The sequence below is a fragment of the Eucyclogobius newberryi genome, unplaced genomic scaffold, assembly GCF_026437365.1.
Source record: "Eucyclogobius newberryi isolate DKJ021-1_F unplaced genomic scaffold, fEucNew1.0.hap1 SCAF_8, whole genome shotgun sequence".
Classification (NCBI taxonomy): domain Eukaryota; kingdom Metazoa; phylum Chordata; class Actinopteri; order Gobiiformes; family Gobiidae; genus Eucyclogobius; species Eucyclogobius newberryi.
In genome coordinates, this window is record NW_027316500.1 from 19961824 (window position 1) to 19981451 (window position 19628).

Below are 19628 nucleotides of genomic sequence, written 5' to 3' on the forward strand. Positions count from 1 at the left end.
TGACCTAGTCTATCCATCCCTATTGTTCCCAAAGCGCTGCCTTTTGTCTTTCAACCATTACCTGTGAATTGTAGAATGAACCTTTATTTTGGCTAAAGTGCTCAGAAAGTGTGTGTTTGGCACTTGTTAAAAGGGTGCTTTACAAGTTGCTGTAGGCCTAAAACAACGTGCCAACCTTGGGATGTGAAAATAAAAGCATGTGTGAGGTGATTTTCACCAGTAAACTCCAGCAGAGATGATAATGGGCTGTGTGTGTCTGCTCCAGCTGCACAGTTCTGCTCTGCACCGAGACAACAGGAAGTGGAGCAGTACACTTTATTCTGCCTGCACCCAGGGCTTTATTCAACAACCATATATGCTGTATGTATACTGATGTCACTGGGCAATACCGTGGGAAAAATCAAATTGTGATCCCATCCATGTGACAACCTGCTGTTTTGGTGGAATTGTTATATCGTGATGGTGATGGTATCGTCTGGTTGATATCTTCATTTTCCTACTATCTTATTTTGTTTTTTTCTACAATTAAAAGGTAAAACAATTTTTTCTGTTACCTCTTGCTTATTTGTTTCTTGTGTGAAGCATGTGTATGAAAAGTGCAGACAACTGGATTAAACCAATCATAATAACATGTGAACTTTCATAATAAGCTACCACTTTATTTTCCTCTCAAAGGCTAAGCGTTTGTTTGTTATCTGGCTCTAAGAAAATTGTTAAATCCTTAAAATATGATATATATTTTTGCTGACGACCATCGGATCAGAAAACGCTACTGCCGCCCCCTTTTTTTTACTTCCAATAAACACACTAGGCTTAAATTGTTGCTGGTACCATAAGCTTAAAGTTGTACTGTGCAAGTTTTGCTGGTGGAGGATCTGCCACTTGCTTGTCTCTAGGGAATTCTCATTGTTTTGCCTGGAATGTTCCACAGTTTGGCATTGAACTTATATATTATTATGCGTTTATTCAATTATCAGTGTTTTGAGGCACCAAAATACCTTGAAAAACATGCATTCTTACTGTGCTTGGTCACCTCACCACAGATCTGACCTGTAACTTAGCCTGGCGTCATCTGACTGACTCAATGGAGATAGACAAGTTAATGCCTTACTGTGGAACATTCCAGGCAATACAGTAACATCTCATTGAGACAAGTAGATTGCAAACTCTCCACATGAAAGTTATAAAGTGTACCCTTAAACAATACACTTTTTTGTTTCACTTTGCTTTTTTAGCTAGTCCGTGACAATGTGGGAGCCCAAAGAGCAGACAGAGCTCCCTGAGGAAGATTTTTCATGTGGAATAGCAGTCAAGTGGAAAACTGAGAAAACTGAGGTCACAGTTTTCCACGCGGACACTGGCTTCTTCATCCCAAACATCTGCTGTGCCCGTGCACCATATTCATAAGATGCCTCATTGACTTTAGGAGGGCAGACAAACTCATAAATAACAACTGTAGATAATTTATCTTGGTTAGAAACATGCACTCAACCTTGAATTTACTGTAAATACATTGTCTGTGATTTGTAGCCACTTCGGCAAATACATGTCGGAGCATCTCAAATTAACTTCAAACCTGTGTCCATGTTAACAAAGTCTGTAGAGGTTAGTGTGATATCACCGCACAAGACTATTTTACTACTGTGTTATTTCCTTCAGCAACAGGACATACTAAAAGCTTTCCTGTCTAGCTCAACTGACCTTGGAGAAATTGGAAATAGAAAAAACCTGACCAACAAATATTTATTTAGTTTTTCTTTTTTTGGCTTCTTTGTTTTTCAATGGGTCCAGCAGAACAGCAGAACAGCAGGGATGTGGATGGGGATGTCATGATAAAACATATATTTTAAAAAAGAGTGAGACACTAACATAGAGTGGAGCAGACTGGCTACAGGCCTCAAGGACATTCAGAAGATAGTGTTTCTACAATTCACAAAAAACAGAATAGGTGCTGGAGACAAGGACATTTTTATTGACTTATCATTCAATAAATGAGTAATAAACAATATCATATTTGGCTCAAAATCAATTTCAGACCTGATAATACAATATGTACCATTATTTTGTGTTGAAAATGTCCAAAATATTTGTTTAATTGTCATTGGTATCAAAACCAGTATCTATTTCAAATTATGGATGCACTTCATTGTTGCACCAGAGACACTTTAGACTAAAATTGTACATAGTATAGGCTCCTTTGCCCCTACATGAAGAGAGAGATCATATACCAACAGATTGCAGACCTTCACCAGTTCATCAGCAGACATTAAATGTTTAAAGCAAAAACAACGGCTAATATTCTACCTGAATCATAGTGCTCTTGTAGTCTGTTATGTATAATTATAGCAAAAAGAAGAGGTGTGTCCAAGTGAACCAGTGAGAGAACCGCTATAAAACAAACACTGGTGTACAATACTTCTTTTAAGGACATCAAAAAGCCGACTGATGAGTTATTGAAAAGATATGACCACGAGGAGTGTCCCCACCCAGTTTCTGCTCAGCCCCCCACACGCCCATGCCCACACACACACACACGCACGCCCACACACACACACGCACCCACACACACACTTGCACGCACGCCCACACACGCACCCACACACTCGCACGCACCCACACACACACGCCCACACACACACACGCACGCCTACACACGCACACACACACGCACACACACTCGCACACACGCCCACACACACACACCCATACACACACACACACACAAACATGCACCCACACACATACGCACACACACACACACACACACTCGCACACACGCCCACACACACACACGCACCCACATACACACGCACACACACACACACGCACACACACACACACACCCATACACACACACACATGCACCCACACACATACGCATACACACACACAAACACTTGCACGCACACACACACACACACACACAAACACTCGCACGCACACACACACACACACACAAACACTCGCACGCACCCACACACACACGCCCACACACACGCACCCACACACCCACACACACGCCCACACACACACACACACACACACACGCACACACACTCGCACACACGCCCACACACACACACACACACCCATACACACACACACACACACAAACATGCACCCACACACATACGCACACACACACACACACACACTCGCACACACGCCCACACACACACACACGCACCCACATACACACACACGCACACACACACCCATACACACACACACACACACACACATGCACCCACACACATACGCACGCACACACCAAACACACACACACACACAAACACTCGCACGCACACACACACACACACACACAAACACTCGCACGCACACACACACACACAAACACTCGCATGCACGCACACACACGCCCACACACACACACAAACACTCGCACGCACACACACACACACACACACACAAACACTCGCACGCACACACACACACACAAACACTCGCATGCACGCACACACACGCCCACACACACACACAAACACTCGCACGCACACACACACACACACACACACAAACACTCGCACGCACACACACACACACACACACACACAAACACTCGCACGCACACACACACACACACACACACACACACACACACAGTGAGCCCCATGATAAGAGTGTACACATATCTTGCCTGAGCACACGTTCCTTCACTCTGCTCTGACTTCTACTAAAGCAGGTTTATAATTACAATAAACTCATGGTTGTGACTATTATGGTCACATGCTGGTTGAAAATACTATCATTTAGCATGCCTGCGAGGAATCAACCCCTAATCCCAGTGTGCAATTTTTAGATCCTCAACACAAGTTAGAAACAAGAAATACAACACTAACACTAAATGTAAAGATTCTGCATTTTATTTTCTGCAAACACACTCCCAAACATGCGTGTGGGGCGATTTTTACAAAGACACCTTCCTCTCAGTCCATCTCATCTCCACAGGGAAGGCATGTTATACAATGGTAAAGCCACATGAATCGACAGGGTTCGCTATATGCACACGCCCAAATTAAAATGTAATTTGAACTGAACAGAGAGAAAATAAAAGGGGATTTATAAGACCACAACAGAATCAAGCTGACCCTGCAGACTTACAACATGCACACTTCTGTACAGACTGGCCTGTTGGTCTCTTTGCCACGTTCTTAGATCAAGGTGATTTGTAAACTCCTCAGACAGAGCCTGGAAGTTGGCTCATCTCATTGGTGGTATTCAGATTCTAGAATGTGATGATGTCATACTTCCATACTCTCCTATTGATAACATTGTATTTGGCCGTGAAATATCCAAAGGGTATCAAATATTATTAACCAAATGTTGTGATGTCATGTGAGCGTGTGTGTGTGTGTGTGTGTCTTAATATTAATAACTCTTTGGTCAATCATATAATTGTCCTTATATTTCATCACACAGTCAAATGTATGTATAAATCACAGAACGTAGACAGCTTATTGTAGCTCCAGAGATCCTCCTGTAAGAGCAGCAGGTTTCAACTTGTTTAACTGTTATCCCAACTGTGTTCCTTCAGAAGGAGAATAGGAGAGGTCTTCTTTAGATGAGACACTGAATGCTCCGGGAAATTCAGCAGTTTACACACACCGACAGTATTTCTCACCAAAGCCTTAAGTCCTGCTTTATTGCTCTGAAAGCGCAGAGCAGAATCACACAGTCAAACAGCACACAGGGCAGACCAGAGCTTGACCACAAAACATTTACTGCTGCTGCTGCTCTTGGGCCAGGACAAATGTGTATTGTAATTATGACCACGGTTTCAGCAGTGTCTCAATGAACAAGAACAAGGAATGTGTCATGTGTCTTAGTCTGAATCTGTAGTGTTATATGTTTGTTTCCATGGAGATGTCAAAAGGAACAGGTGTTATTACACAATGTGTGTTTACAGACATGTGTTTCTGCCTCACTGCGTCAGGTACGTTTATCTGGTTGTTTTATATCCACTATTTAAACTGCTTTTTACTTCTGAGAATGAGTGTGGCAATGTGGCATCTGGCACATGGCTCAGTTCCTTCTGACTCAGAACTACTGTTGACTCAACAATGCAGGGTGAGTTTGGGCTGGTCGCATCCTGTCATGGTTCACATATCTTCTGCACACTGTGTTGATAAATCATAACAGTTACCACGTTATCATCCAGATTTGAGGACATTTAGGACACTGAGTGACAACTACAACTCAAGGAAGATGTGTACTTACAACACCAAAAAAACATTTTTTGTTTACAATGTGGCCTCTTGGTGAAAAAGTACTTTTACGTAAAGTTTCAGATTTCCTACCAATATAACTAATAGCTAGTAAAAAATAACCTTTCTGAGACTGAATTTATGTGTGGCGGCACTTTAAAACCTCATATAAATTCAACTTTTAAAATTATTCCTAATATGGACCTATGCTGCTTGATCTATGTTTCAACATACAGCCCTAAATGGTAAAGGCTTGGACTGAGTTAAAACTCTGTAGATTTAGGGCAGGCAGCACCTGGACAACTGCAGGAGTATGTCAAAGCTCTGCTGGTCCTACTTACTGAGGTAAGGGGAGCCGCATTGGGTCTACAAATATCTCACAGCCAAGTTCTCACCAAGCTTTAAAAACATTACTTCAGAGTTTACCGTATCATGGCTACTTAGCTTAAACAGGCTGTTGGGCTACGGTTAAATCTGTTGGATGTATCTATCTATATTACGAGTTCACCTGAGGAAATGAGAGATTACTGCCTGGGAGCAGATATATAATGGGCTTGGACACTTATTTCTTTAACATTTCTAAGAAACTGAAAAAGTACACCATCCTACAGCTAAGCTAACATGGCAGAGCTATTGCACCATGTTCACGTCCTGACAGACCATGCAGATGACTTGGAGAATGGCGGTCACAGAGGATTGTCGGGCTTCCAGAGGGCACTGGCAGGAAAGATGTGGTCAAATGTACGGAGGCTTGGATCCCCGAATATCTAAAACTGTCAACAAAAGCCGGGAAAATAAACCTTGACCGTGTATATATAATTTAACTATGCTAAGCATTATTTGTATACTTTATCCTGCTCCTCTTATAACGTGAATGTACTTATATTATTGCACAGTTGTAAAAGAGTTATACGAAAGTTCACCAATAGAGGGCAATTTTGTCCCAGTGTGCATGCTGTTCAGAGAGTTTTAATAGAACACGTTATGTGCCTCGTGTACCTGCACTAAAGTTCAAGTAAAAATGGAACCTTAAATCAACATGTTGTCCTTTATTTCAGCCACGATGCAACAGCGCACATTGTTCCCTGGTTCCCAAACCGGCTTCGAACCAGCGTCCAAGACCTATTATTCTGTACCTAAGTTCTATGACGTCAGTTAGGATTTACCAACAAACGACAAACCCAAACAACATGAGGCAATCTTTACACAGAATGAACCATATACAAAAACAACTAAACAAACTGTTTGGATGCTGCAAAAGCTTTTGATTCTGTTAGCTGGCCTTATTTATTTGAAGATGCTTTCATAATAATAAATATTGGGGCTCTTTATGACAGTTCATTATCAAGAATTAAAATTAACGGTGATTTGACAGCCACACTGGCTTTGGAAAGAGGAGTGAGGCAGGGCTGTGCTTGGTCCTCCTTCTTGTTCTCTTTGTACTTGGAACCATTGCGCAATATATATGGTGTTACAATTTATGTGATGGAACATAAAGTTGCCTGCCACACAGATGGTTTTATTGGTTCTGACCAGAAATGACCATACCAAATGTGATTTCTGGATAAACTGACCATACAAACAGAATTCCTCAAATAGTTAGGTGTGGTTAGCCACAATGATTTGTCAACAATTTTATTGGTAAACAAAATTAGTTTTTTCATACCATAATGCAAATTGCCAACTATTCTCAAGGAAATGTTGACTGTTGGAGAAACTGTGGTTCCCAGGAGGCACGCCGTTACCATGTTTTGTAGGATTGTCCTGTTACTCAGAAATATTCGACTGAGATCAATAAAGTGCTGCACACTGTCGTTGACATCGCCATTTAGGAAATACTATTTTTGGGTCTCAAAACTCCAGCTATTGACACAATAAATGGATAACTCTAGAACTTTCTTCTGGCTACAGGGAAAAGACCATCACTAAGAAATGGATGACACAAGCCCAACCAACAATCAAGGACTGGACTGACAATATAATTGAAATCTCCAAAAATGGAGATTAAATTCAGACTAAATTAAAAAATGTATAAATTTGCCAAACTACATGTTTAGGACTATTAATATTGTTTGTTATCTCTCTGGGACTTGTTCTGTGTTCCTTTCGTGTTTGGAATATTAAAAACTGAAACTCTGTCAAAAGCATGAGACGTGTGTGTGTGTGTGTGTGTATGTATGTAGTGCGTGTGTGTGTGTGTGTGTGTGTATGTAGTGTGTGTGTGTGTGTGTGTGTGTGTGTGTATGTAGTGTGTGTATGTATGTAGTGTGTGTGTGTGTGTGTGTATGTAGTGTGTGTGTGTGTGTGTGTATGTAGTGCGTGTGTGTGTGTGTGTGTGTGTGTATGTAGTGTGTGTGTGTGTGTGTGTGTGTGTGTGTACATGAGGACTAGGAGCAGCTTCCCACATTCTCCAAATACTATCACTTTGTTCCACTGCAGAATTTTAAAGACACGAGTACAACAGCACTACTGAAAACATGAGAGCCAATGGGTGCAATAGTCACAACTAAAACATTGCTTAAAAGGCTCATAAGAATGTTTGAAAATGGGATCTGAGAAAGAAAACAGCAACCTCAGCACAAAAAGACAACACCCACAATCCGGCAAAAAAAATATAGTTATGTATTACAAATTAAAAGCTTGCGTGGTCATGTGGCGTGATGTCAGAAATAGAGGGAAAGAGAGATGGCCTCCACCCAAACTTGAATTATTACATAATTTGGCCTTAATATATTATTTCATTGAATCTAATAAAGATAGCCTATAAATGTCACTGTGTAATCTGTGAGTAAATAGTCATCTGTATTATTACCCTCATATTTATAGTGCAAGCCCAGACCACTGTTCTCTATTTCTGACACAGTGATTGGTCCAGTTGCTCTGTCATGTGACTCCAATCACAGTTCGAGGGTTTTTCCACAAAACTTCTCATAAAAAGGCATCACCGGAAAAAAAAAAAAAGAAAAGAATAATTTCACCAATAAATAACACAGAGCTACGCGTCACCATCATGTTTTATCCCTCGTCTTGTCGCGCTACTACTTTATCCACACAAGTTAACTTTATCCACAGGCTTCATTAATTAAGCGGCGTTGGTCACATGTCAGTTCAGACACTACATAAAGAAGCCACCGCGGGGCCAAGCCGGCTGTCTGGGGCCCCTTAAGAAGCACCTATCATAGAATAGTATAGCCATTGTGTGTCTTCAAACGACCAGATTGGCAGCGTGTGCGATTACCTGTTAAGAGAACCGCGGGGAGCAGAAAGTAGTAGAAGAACCACACGGCCACCTGAATATCCATGTCCACTGGCTCAGATCAGGCACATGACGGGCGCAGAGCCGCGGCCGCGCGACGCTACACGCCATCGGGATGAGCGCGATTGGGAAAGACAAATGACAAAAGGGAAGCGCTCCGAGCTGTGGGCATGACTTCAGCTCCAACTACGTCTCCAAACGTCCTGTCAAAAGTGTCGGCGGTGTAGATCTAACAGATCAACGGGGGTCAGTGCGCGGGGCCCGTGCACTGAGTTGTTCGTGTTGGAGAAAAGTGAACTCCTCCTCGGGCCCAGTCCAGCTACAGTGGAGTAGGTGGAAAAAGTGATTCACAGTCAGCGTCTCAGTTCATAGAGGAGCTATTCTCCAGCTGCACGGTCACCTCCCTGCGCCCTCCGCTCACACATGAGGCGGCGGCGGGAGCGCGGCGGAGGTGCGGGGCCCCGGGGCGCAAAACAAGCCTGGGAATGTAACAGCGGCTCTATAAATAAAACCAGCCGACATGCTCTGTTAAGTGTTTACACATAATAAGAGGAGTAAGGCTAAAAAGTGCACGATCAAAAGTTTCAAAACTTATTTTCTCGTTATGTGAGCCAATGGCGCCATCTACTGCAAGTACCCACTTTATGCGTTAAACACGTTACAATGGCCTTATTGCACATACCATGAGAGAAGTGAAAGAAAAGTCGGTCGAGGGCAAAGCAAAACAGCAATCTAATAAATGGGTATAAGCTTCAATAAGTGCAGTAATTACAATAATGTCATATGAGACGTTTAAGTCCAATACGTGTGGGCAAGACGTGTGGACAACCTTCTTTTATCTTTCACTTCCTTCTACGCTCATTTCCGTGTGCCAAAGTGTCTGTGCGATATGCAGCACGACTCTGGCCCCGAAGGCCCGCAGCAGGTGTCCCACACCTGGTCCCACCGGGCTCTGTTTGAGGACTATTTGAGCAGTCACGTGACGTTGTGTCCAGAGCCCGGGCCGTGTCGGGATGAGGACATTTTGGGCCGGGGGGCACAGGCGCTCTTGCAGCATCCCATGCCCGAGCCCGAGTGTAGCGCCACACTGACCCGCTTGTGCCATCACGTGCTGCCCTTAGACCCCACGCACCTGCCCGGGCTGGTCCGGGCCACCGAACTACTAGAGACGCTTTGCCTCAACTTGTACCAGCAGCCCTGGAGGAAGGAGATCAGGAACATTAAGGTGGGACTAACCCGGTCAATTTATATACTACTGAGTTCTTGTGCACAGTTAAGTTTTGATGATGTTTTGTGCTCCTGACCTGTATCTATTTGGCGCCTATAAATTCCCTGTTAACACCAATCGGCCAATATGACGTAATTGCTTAAGAGGAAGTTTTTAGTGTGTGGTTTTGTTTCCGTGGCCTTTCATCTCTCTGTGTGTCAGTCAGACTTTCACAGGTGCATTCGTCTACTGCCTCCTGCCGGCCCTCGGCAGTGGTACTCTCCAGTCCATCTTGGCCTCAATTGGATATCTGCCGAACGAGCTGTCACCCAGGTAGTGCATTCAATTATATACACTAGTTCAGTTCTCCTACCCAATAAACCATATTGTTAATATTTCTGGTAAATCTACAAACTGAAGATGATTTGTAAAGCTAAAGAGAGAAAATGTGTGTTATTTTTTTGCTTGTCTCAGCATTATTTGGCAAATGTGACACAGCTAAAATAAACCATGTTGAAAACACCTGAATTGCAGTGAGTACATATTGTGTGAGGATGCAAGCCCAGAGGGAGCCCTCCAAGTAGCCTTTCAGCTCCTGTTGACTAGAGCCCTGTGCCTTCACCTACTCCACCTGCAGCAGCACAACAGGCCTTCATTGCAGGTCTGTGTCTAAAGTAGAAGGCTTTGGGCAAAGAAAATGCAATTAACCAATTCATTATATTTTCCAGGAGTGTGTGGAAAGACTCAAACTTAAACTGTGGCCTGCAGAGTCGTCACAATGCAGTGAAAGCATGGCCATCGGTCCAGAGGGGAAAGGGGGCGATCAAACTGAAGGGGAGGAGGAGGACCCAGAGGCTGAGCTGAGCAGAGCTGTGTGTCCCAAAGCCTCAGGCCGCGCTGAAGACCAGTCCATCCACCATCTGCACTGGACCTACCCTGATCTGGTTTTCAGGGGCCGCCCTCTGCTGCATGAAGATGATGACCCCACCCTTTCCCAGAACACAGCACTGTACCCACACAGGCGACATGCTCAGAGGGCCCGGGTGCCACCTAGCTACAGACCACCAAACCAGCACATTACTGAAAATGAAGACCTGAGTGGTCCCCTGGGCCTCTCGCTGCATATAACATTGAGACCACAAACTGTCCGACTGCCAAATTGTACCCAGCAGCCCCTAAAAGAAGGTAACAGTACCCAGCAGGTGAGAGCCCTCAAACAGTCAATACAGAGATTCCATCTGTTGGAAATAAAGGTTAGGTTTACTTGTAGAAAAAAATTAATATAATTTATGTAATCCCTCATTTGTCCAGGAGTAGCTCATGAAAAGGTTTCAAAAGTGCTCATCAAAATCATTTTTATTTAGGTTTACTTTTCACCAGGAACACCTCAAGCCTCTGGGGTATAACTGTGTAACTCTCTCTTCCATTGTGATGTAAACTATCATGACACTTTTCAGTAAAACTCAAAAGATGCTTCAAAAAACAGTAATAAAACAGTCCACACGCTGTAGTTAAATGCACACTTATACATGAACATGGCAACACTAAAATACATGTCTTTCACAGATACGTCTGGCCTTTGTGAAGAAAATGTAGATTCCCCTGCACAGTGTAAGGATGAAGACGTTTCCAAAAAGGAAAGTGACCAAGGGTGTTCCCAGGACCAGACGACCTCAATAGGCACAGGTGGAGAGGACCCGCACTGACCACTGTTTGTACACCAAATACATTTCCCCAAAATCATAATGTCTATCTGTGTTCCTCTCTGTCCTCTACTTCTATATCTTACCTTACCTTGATTGTATGTGCTGTTGCATGCAAGACAAATTTCCCTCAGAGCAATAAAGGTTTTTCATCAATTCAATGGTTCAATCTCTTAAAAGTGTTCATTGTGGAATTGGTCATTGCTTTGCATTGTGGTGTCAAAAAGGGTCAATCAAAAGTGCTCCATGAGTCTTTCCTCTGCGCATTCTGAACACAAAATGAACCATGTACAAAGACAACAAAACAAGGCAGTAATAATAAGTCTGGACGCTGAGAAAGCTTTTGACTGGCCTCATTTATTTAAAGTGCTGAGCAAATTTTATGAATTTAATAATAAAAAATATTGGGGCTTTTTACGAGAATAAAGTTAATGGTCACTTGACAGACCCACACACTCTGGAAAAGGCTGTGCTTGGTCCCACCTCCTGTTTGCTCTGCACTTGGAACCACTGGCTCAACATATTGGACAGTCAGAAAAAATCCATGGTGTTACAATTTAAGAGATGCAACATAAAGTTTTTGACCAAACCAGAAATCTTCATACCTAATGTGATACATTTCCTTGATAATATCGGTCCAATGTCCCAAAGTCCCAAGGTTCTCCATAAAAACGACACCGCCCTTTTTTCCTCTATTAAGAAAAACCTTGAAAAATGGAACCTTCTTCCATATTTCAGTCCAAGCCAAAGGATTGAAAATATTAAATTAATCAAAATTTACGAGTGGAATAAAACAATCTCTTGATTTATATGGTATGGTAGAAAATCTCCGAATATCCGATTTAAGGCCCTACAACTATAAAAAGAAAAAGGCAGTTGGGGCCTACCTTGTCTGAAAAAAATATTTAATTTCAGCTCAAAGCAGAGCGTTACGGTGTGAGTGTGGTGTGAGTACCAGGCAAAATGGAAAAATATAGAGTGTAATGTTGTGCTGGAGGTTCCTTTATAGGCCTATATATATTCCTATACAACAAACGGCTGAGTCATCTGGAAGAAATTGAGATCTGTGAGAAAGCTGTGCTTACAACATGGAAAAAGCTAATCAAAACATATAAAGTTTTTTTCCAGATTGTAAAAGAAAATCAGGAAAAGTTTAGATATGTTGAAGAAATCCTTTGACTTGGAGAATCATGACCTTTATAGGACTTTTATATATATTTATATATATACAAATAAGAAGTTATTATAATTAATGAATAAAACAATGTAACAACTATATATATAACCCTCAGACTGAAATCTTTATTAAAGGCATATAGATCAGCACCTTAAAGGTAATATGCAGTATATGTAAATGCATTAATTACCTGGACAACCAATCTACTAAATACGTTCAAACGAAATTGGAAAAAAGAAGGTAATTCGTTTTTAATTATTTTTTTTTACAATACCATGTCAAAGTGCTCATTATCCTCAGGGAGGGGCTGAATGTTGCCAGGAGACAAAGCATTATCATGTGTTTTTGGAGTATCCAAAAATATTGGACAGAAATTAACAAGGCATTGCAGATTGTTTTGGATACCACCATCAGACTCAATTTTATATCTGGGCCTCAAAATCCCTGCCATGGACAACATAAATGGATACCTTCAGAACATACTTCTGGCAGGAAAAAGGAAAGCACACGAAAGAAAATCACATGCGGACTCGACTTGAAAATCGACAAATTCAAAAGAAACTGGACTAAAAGGGACTTTTATTTTAGAATCACAATCAGAAAAGGTTTATTCCCATTGTCAGTGGACCAAATTCACAGGCTAGGAACTTTCTTTGGTGATTTGGGGCAACATACAACAATGATGAAGCAAAATATATTAAATAAGGCATGTATTAAAGAAAAAATATTTAAATTTACTCATAAGATTAAAAAAAATAGTCTTAGTATGTACACATCTAACTCTAATGGACCGCTTTTTTCTTTGGATGCCTTATTTTCTTAAAATCTTATTTACATTTTTTCTCTGGTCCTGTCTTGCTGGTTTCTGTGTTTTTAAATTTTTAAATACAAAATATCGAATATAATATACTCAATATATTGAGACTTTAGTGCAAATACATGAACACTTGATGTGCAGAAAGACCAAAAAGGAGTAGGTTCAGCTTATGCTCATTTGGCCTACCCTTTATACCATGATAATGATATTCTGCTCAAAAGGTCTGCACAGCTGTGCAATATTTTACCGTAATTGAAATAAAGACCTATTTTAAAATGTTTACATTGTTGTGTCCCCACAACATTTGGAACAGTTGTGATGCCCATGGTTGCAACGTTAGTTTGCCAAAAAAAAAATGGAAAAAAAAAGTTCATATACAAGACCACAACATTCAAAGTAAACACCAAATATTTGTAACAATGGACATATTGAGTAATAGAACAAGTATTAAATAACATAAGAAAATGAAAGAATGCTTGGAAAAAGTTGGGTAATAAAAAACATAAAAAGTAGTTTCACAATGAAAACATTCTCCTGAAATACCCGTACAAAGACACATATGTACAATAAGACATATACAATATTTAAGGCTTGTAAAATGTCCAGTGCCTGTGGCCCTAAAGTGGTCCGGGGGCTAGAGTTAGGAGCAGGATGCAGCTAGAATCCTGTCCCGGTGCTCCTCGTATAGGAGGAGCATCTTCTGGAGGTCGTAGTCTGCAGGGATTACCTGTGACACATGCCAATGGTTAATGTCCTTTTTCAATAATATTTACACATGATTCAAACAATGTACACATATTTTTGTCTTGGTGACACCAGGGATCACAGGTAGAAGCAGACTGACCAGAACAGGAGCAGGCAGAGGCATTCTGTGGTTGATAAGCCAATCTTCATAGAGCAGGTGAACAGACTCTATATACGCCTAAGGGAAGAAAAAAATAATTCACAAACTAATTTTTTAAGTCTTCACATTTAATTTATACAGTATGAATTCTTTAGTGTATCTTCTGCTTGGTTCATGTATTGATACTTTGCAGTGACTGTAAAAGAACAGCATGTATGTAATGGAGAACAGTTCCACAGTTAACATAGTGACACAAATATACATTGGCAAACACAGAGTGATACATCTTTAAATGAAAACATAAGAACAATACAAAATGGATTTAATAAACTCATTTTCAGGAATCTGTGATCAGTATAAGCGTCCATGGTCTCGTTTAAGAAATTAATTTTATTGATTTTAATTTTTTTTTATTTAGGAGTTGATTTTCAACAAAAAAGGTTGAGTGTGATTGCAAAATCAACAATTTCGGGAAAGTCCAGCGAGGCAACTGCTGTCGTGATTTGGGCTTTAGAAAAATGAATGTAATTAAATTCAATTCAACTGAAAAGTCTGTTTTAGTCAGATTAATGTCAAACTTGGGTAAACAATCTTCAGACAGAGCAATGAAGTTTCAAGCAGTAGGTCCTGCTTTTCTTAACCTGATTATTTTAAAGCTTAGACCTTCTAGTTTGTCAGGGCTTCAGAACTAGAAACCCAAACTAAAAATATATAATTTATTTTTGAATATTGTCAATTTGTTAAGGTCCTAAGCAACACATATTTCATTCTGTGCTTGTGTGTGTTATGTGTAATTGCTGTGTGTAAAGTTTCAGATCTCTAGGAAAAGCAATTTTGGTGCTGTTGACCTTTTAGTATCAAAAAGTATATTAGAAACAAGTTATACAAATATGGGAGAAAAATAGACATATACCTATTGTAACTGCTAAAAACAATGTATGTGAAAATGTGTAAATCTAAGAATTTCCCAACAGCAGGTTGTGCCATGGGCTCTCCCGTCTCTCCCATAGTAGCTAACTTTGTACATGGAGCACTTTGAGAAGAAGGCACTGGCCTCCTTTTCAGGCATTGCCCCAAAACTTTGGTATCGCTACGTGGATGATACATTTGTTACAATCAAGAAACAGGAGCTAAGCCTTCTCAGAGCACATCAATGCTGTGGACCCACATATCAGGTTTACAAGAGAAGACTCTAAGGAGAACCGTTTGGCCTTTCTCAATTGTTCCACGATCAGAGGAGAGGACGGAAAAGTCCAAAAAGAAGTATAGAAACCTACACACACAGACCAGTATGTGCCCTTTGACTCTAACCACCCACCACAGCACAAGCTGGGAGTGATCAGAACTTTACAACACAGAGCCCAAGAGGTGCCCATCAGCTCAGAGGGCAAGAGGAAAGAGGAAAAACACATCTGGAATGCTCTCTCAGCCAGTGGATACCCCGCTTGGGCTCTTAACAGAGTGAAGAGAACCAAAAAGGGGGGAGAAGGGAAACAGAACAGAGAAGGAAGGATGTATCCATCCCTTATGTTTTGGGAAAGTCAGAAAACTGCAAAGACTTATTAGACAACACAAAATCCCTGTTTATTTTAAACCAGGCAACACTTTAAGACAAAAAACGGTTCACCTTAAGGATTGGAGGTCCCACACAGGGCCCACTCAGAGTAGGATAAATATCTGAGTTTCCGGTCTTGATTCGCAGATTGAGAATGACTCTCGGATAAGTGTCAATGAGAGGATGAGAGGTTTTGTCTTGTCTTGTCTGCTTTTGTTTATAAGAGTTTTGTTTATAAGAGTTCTTCTATTAAGAGTGTTTTTTAAACTTCCTATAAGTTATCTGTCCTTTTCGTCTGTATCTACCTGCATTGCAACAATGAAATTTCCCCATGTGTGGACAATAAAGGAATATCTTATCTTATCTTAAAACGTATCGTTTAAAAAACTACAACTGAATATTTTTCTACAATGGAACACTCCTGGACAAATGAGGGATTACACCATAGGTGTCAAACTCTAGCCCGCGAGCCAAATCTGGCCCGCCAGACGTTTTAATCTGGCCCGCCGAAGATTTCCAATTTATATTAAAAAAAACAAACAACGTAACCGTTTTTATCGCTAAAACTACGCGTCCCACAGGTCCCACAATGCCGCCGCTGGCCGCCCCATGTGCACTTTAAGCACTTTTGAGCAGAAGTTTAGTGGTGTGTCAGTTCAGATGTACAGATGACTACACAGACGTGGAAATGTTAGTTAGTACATTTAAAAGTTTTTTTTAGATCTTGAGTTTATTTTGTTATAAAGTCAAATGTTTATCTCTGTGTAGAACTGTAGATCAACTCTGAAGTTGTAATGCACATAAACTGAAGCACAGTATTGGTGAAATTACACTTGTTTTTCTAAATACATTTCAGTTCATGAGAACAAACGTTTTGACTTTTTTTTTTAATTGATCCAGTAATTGCTTCAAAACAGCGTAGGCTATATAAAACTATTTATTTCTTATATTTTTTAATAATTTTATGTTTTACATTATGTTCGGCCCGCGATCCAGCCCGAGCGTTGAAATTCGGCCCGCGGCCCGAATGAGTTTGACACCCCGGGATTACACCGACATAGTATAATGTAGAATCATCAGGGTACGTTGCTATATTTTCAGTAAACAAAAAAGTTAAATAATGATTCTTGTAGTAGTGTCAAACATGATCACTAAATAAACCAGAAAAAAGTCATGCATTCATAACATCCAGAAGTAGTAGTAGTAGCAGTAGCAGTAGTAGTAATAGTAGTAGTAGTAATAGTAGTAGCAGTAGTAGTAGTAGCAGTAGTAGTAGTAGCAGTAATAGTAGTAGTAGTAGTAGTAGTAATAGTAGTAGCAGTAGTAGTAGTAGCAGTAATAGTAGTAGCAGTAGTAGTAGTAGCAGTAGTAGTAGTAGCAGTAGTAGTAGTAGCAGTAGTAGTAGTAGCAGTAATAGTAGTAGCAGTAATAGTAGTAGTAGTAGTAGTAGTAATAGTAGTAGCAGTAGTAGTAGTAGCAGTAATACTAGTAGCAGTAGTAGTAGTAGCAGTAGTAGTAGTAGCAGTAGTAGCAGTAGTAGTAGTAGTAGTAGCAGTATAGCAGTAATAGTAGTAGTAGTAGCAGTAATAGTAGTAGCAGTAGCAGTAATAGTAATAGTAATAGTAATAGTAATAGTAATAGTAATAGTAATAGTAATAGTAGTAGTAGTAGTAGTAGTAGTAGTAGTAGTAGTAGTAGTAGTAGTAGTAGTAGTAGTAGTAGTAGTAGTAGTAGTAGCAGCTTACCAGAGGAATGACCTTTTCTTCTTCACGGCAACGAAGCCTCAGCCTCTCGTGACATGTCTCTGGAGAGGTCTGTAGGTAAACTAAAACCAGACAACACAGTTTGGCATAATAAAATAGGTTCAGAAAATAGTTCTACCGACTATATGAAAGAACAGTGGAAGCACTGAGAGGAAGTGACTGTATTGTCTATATTAGCAGTATTATTCGTACCAATGAGATCAATAGGAATGTGTATATTTGTTGAGATCCAGTCAAACCACTCAGTTAGGACAGCAAAGTCTACTTCTGGCATATTTCCACTGAAATCACAAAGCATAGGTAAGTCTGTTTCAGCAGATTTTTTTAAGAGCATATCACCATACCTTCTGTAGAGATTCTCCACAAAGATGTATTTGGCACTGAACAGAGACCTCTCCATCATCCTCACAGGAGCACTCTGAAAGCCACAAGAAATTCATAATGTGCAGCATGTGAGTCAATTGAATAAATGAAAAGTGTACAGGTCGACCCATTGTCTAAAATCTAAAAAATGCCTTTATCTTAATAACAGACAGTGCGTCGTTCAGTTGTTGACCTACTATTGGAGTCTGGTGCAGGTCCAACATGGTGAGCTGGATGTAAGTTTGCAGAGTGATGCCCCAGCGCTCAGGATCCTGATACATTAAAGCCTAAAATTGCAGAATTACATAGATAGCATCAGACTACTACTACTACTACTACTACTACTACTACTACTACTACTACTACTACTACTACTACTACTACTACTACTACTACTACTACTACTACTACTACTACTACTACTACTACTACTACTACTACTACTACTACTACTACTACTACAACATGGTGAAACAATCAGAATATGATGATGAGCGAGACGTACCAGAGGGTTGTGGCCGCGAACGTTCCTCCATTTGGAAATTGGCTCTGTAAGGACCTGTGCAAACAAATTATTAGTAAGTAGACAGAAAGCTAAAACAGAAATTGCCACACATACAAAAAAATATTTTCTTCATAGTGTTAATCTGAACTGGTAGACTATGGCAGTAGGCAATATTGTGGAATTGTATGGTTATAAAATATACTATTATGGGCAGTGTATTTAAACCTTGACATGCTTGATCCAAAAGGAACAAAAGCAGCAGGCAAATGACAACAACAAACCAGTATAACCTGCTGAAACACAAAGATAAATGGTGCACACTGGACTGATCGCATGTAAGGTTTATAACAATCTTTAAAAAAAACTGCATCCTTAAGTCTAGCCTTAAGATAATAGACGAGAAGAAAACCTTTGTACATAAATAAAGACAGACGTAAATTCACAATAGTGTGCAAGTAAGCAGCACTTTATTTGTTATCATATTGTAATTTAAGTTAATGTGAAAGTACCTCTATGTTTGCAGTTTTGCTGAAATACTCGAGGCATGTCGTTTTTCCACTGGCGATATTCCCTTCAATACAGATCTGAAAGGAGTGTGTTACTTTAAAACTTGACAATGAACCCTTAAATGTACATCTCTTGTTTAATCATCTTACCACCGGCTTTTTGTCATGTCCAATGCGCATCAACTTTCCTTCAGAGACAAGTTAGGACACAGTCTTGGGTCAGGAATATGTTCATTTGGGATTTATATATTTGTATATTTGACAATCTGGTAATCGTGGCACGCTCGTATCCGGGTCATTATGTATTATTGACATCACTCACTCACCGGCATTGCCCGTGTTTGTGCTCGCTCTGGCCCGCGGCACGGTCCATCTTCTCTGTTGTCTGTGTGGGCCCCTGACAGCCACATAAGCGCTAAAAGACGATAAGACTCCCGGTCGCGCCACACTCCGGACTTTGTTCAGTAACATGACGATAATGAATCCAGCACCATTCAGGACCCAGCTCTGCGTCTTTAGCTCACGTACGCCCCCTGCTGCTGGGAAGGACCCACTGCTACTGATGCAAATATTTAAACTTATTATATTTGTGGGCCAACTATTTTATTTATTATTTTTAGTAATGTGGTGTGGTAAGCGTTCTCACTTTTTGTTTGACAAATCCTTAAAAACTAAAAGGTTCTTAATGATTTTATCCTGTCCAGCAG

General features: G+C 40.6%; 3 protein-coding genes across 5 annotated transcripts in view; 1 reads left to right on the forward strand and 2 right to left on the reverse strand.

Annotated features, from left to right (window-relative positions):
* piezo1 (piezo type mechanosensitive ion channel component 1 (Er blood group)) overlaps positions 1 to 8707 on the reverse strand; it is a 35600-nt gene extending 26893 nt beyond the window's left edge. For all 3 annotated transcript variants that reach the window (XM_072436305.1, XM_072436306.1, XM_072436303.1), the window contains exon 1: positions 8464 to 8707. In XM_072436305.1, coding sequence (XP_072292406.1) covers positions 8464 to 8527 — 64 coding nt within the window. In that variant the 5' untranslated portion in view covers positions 8528 to 8707. The remainder of the gene's footprint in view (positions 1 to 8463) is intronic.
* Positions 8708 to 9318: 611 nt separating this feature from the next.
* LOC140350798 (spermatogenesis-associated protein 2) lies at positions 9319 to 11504 on the forward strand. The gene is made up of 5 exons (XM_072436312.1): positions 9319 to 9706; positions 9915 to 10021; positions 10223 to 10349; positions 10417 to 10873; positions 11255 to 11504. The coding sequence occupies exons 1-5, from the start codon at positions 9371 to 9373 to the stop codon at positions 11392 to 11394; spliced, it is 1167 nt and encodes a 388-aa protein (XP_072292413.1). The 5' UTR covers positions 9319 to 9370; the 3' UTR covers positions 11395 to 11504.
* A 2360-nt stretch (positions 11505 to 13864) lies between these two features.
* Positions 13865 to 19182, reverse strand: tk2 (thymidine kinase 2). Its single transcript, XM_072436316.1, has 9 exons — positions 19072 to 19182; positions 18925 to 18999; positions 18416 to 18469; positions 18108 to 18197; positions 17892 to 17965; positions 17740 to 17828; positions 17530 to 17609; positions 14230 to 14307; positions 13865 to 14112 (listed from the first exon to the last, which is right to left on the reverse strand). The coding sequence occupies exons 1-9, from the start codon at positions 19099 to 19101 to the stop codon at positions 14026 to 14028; spliced, it is 657 nt and encodes a 218-aa protein (XP_072292417.1). The 5' UTR covers positions 19102 to 19182; the 3' UTR covers positions 13865 to 14025.
* Between the last annotated feature and the right edge of the window lie 446 nt (positions 19183 to 19628).

Bases quoted from the DNA above. Each gene is read 5' to 3' on its own strand.
- LOC140350798 (XM_072436312.1), top strand. From the start codon at position 9,371: ATGCAGCACGACTCTGGCCCCGAAGGCCCGCAGCAGGTGTCCCACACC. The intron at 10,022-10,222 runs GTAGTGCATTCA...CCTGAATTGCAG, and splicing joins CCGAACGAGCTGTCACCCAG to TGAGTACATATTGTGTGAGG. The intron at 10,874-11,254 runs GTAACAGTACCC...TGTCTTTCACAG, and splicing joins CCAGCAGCCCCTAAAAGAAG to ATACGTCTGGCCTTTGTGAA.
- tk2 (XM_072436316.1), bottom strand. From the start codon at position 19,101: ATGCGCATTGGACATGACAAAAAGCCGGTG. The intron at 18,198-18,415 runs GTACGTCTCGCT...CTGCAATTTTAG, and splicing joins TTCGCGGCCACAACCCTCTG to GCTTTAATGTATCAGGATCC. The intron at 17,829-17,891 runs GTATGGTGATAT...TTGTGATTTCAG, and splicing joins GTGGAGAATCTCTACAGAAG to TGGAAATATGCCAGAAGTAG.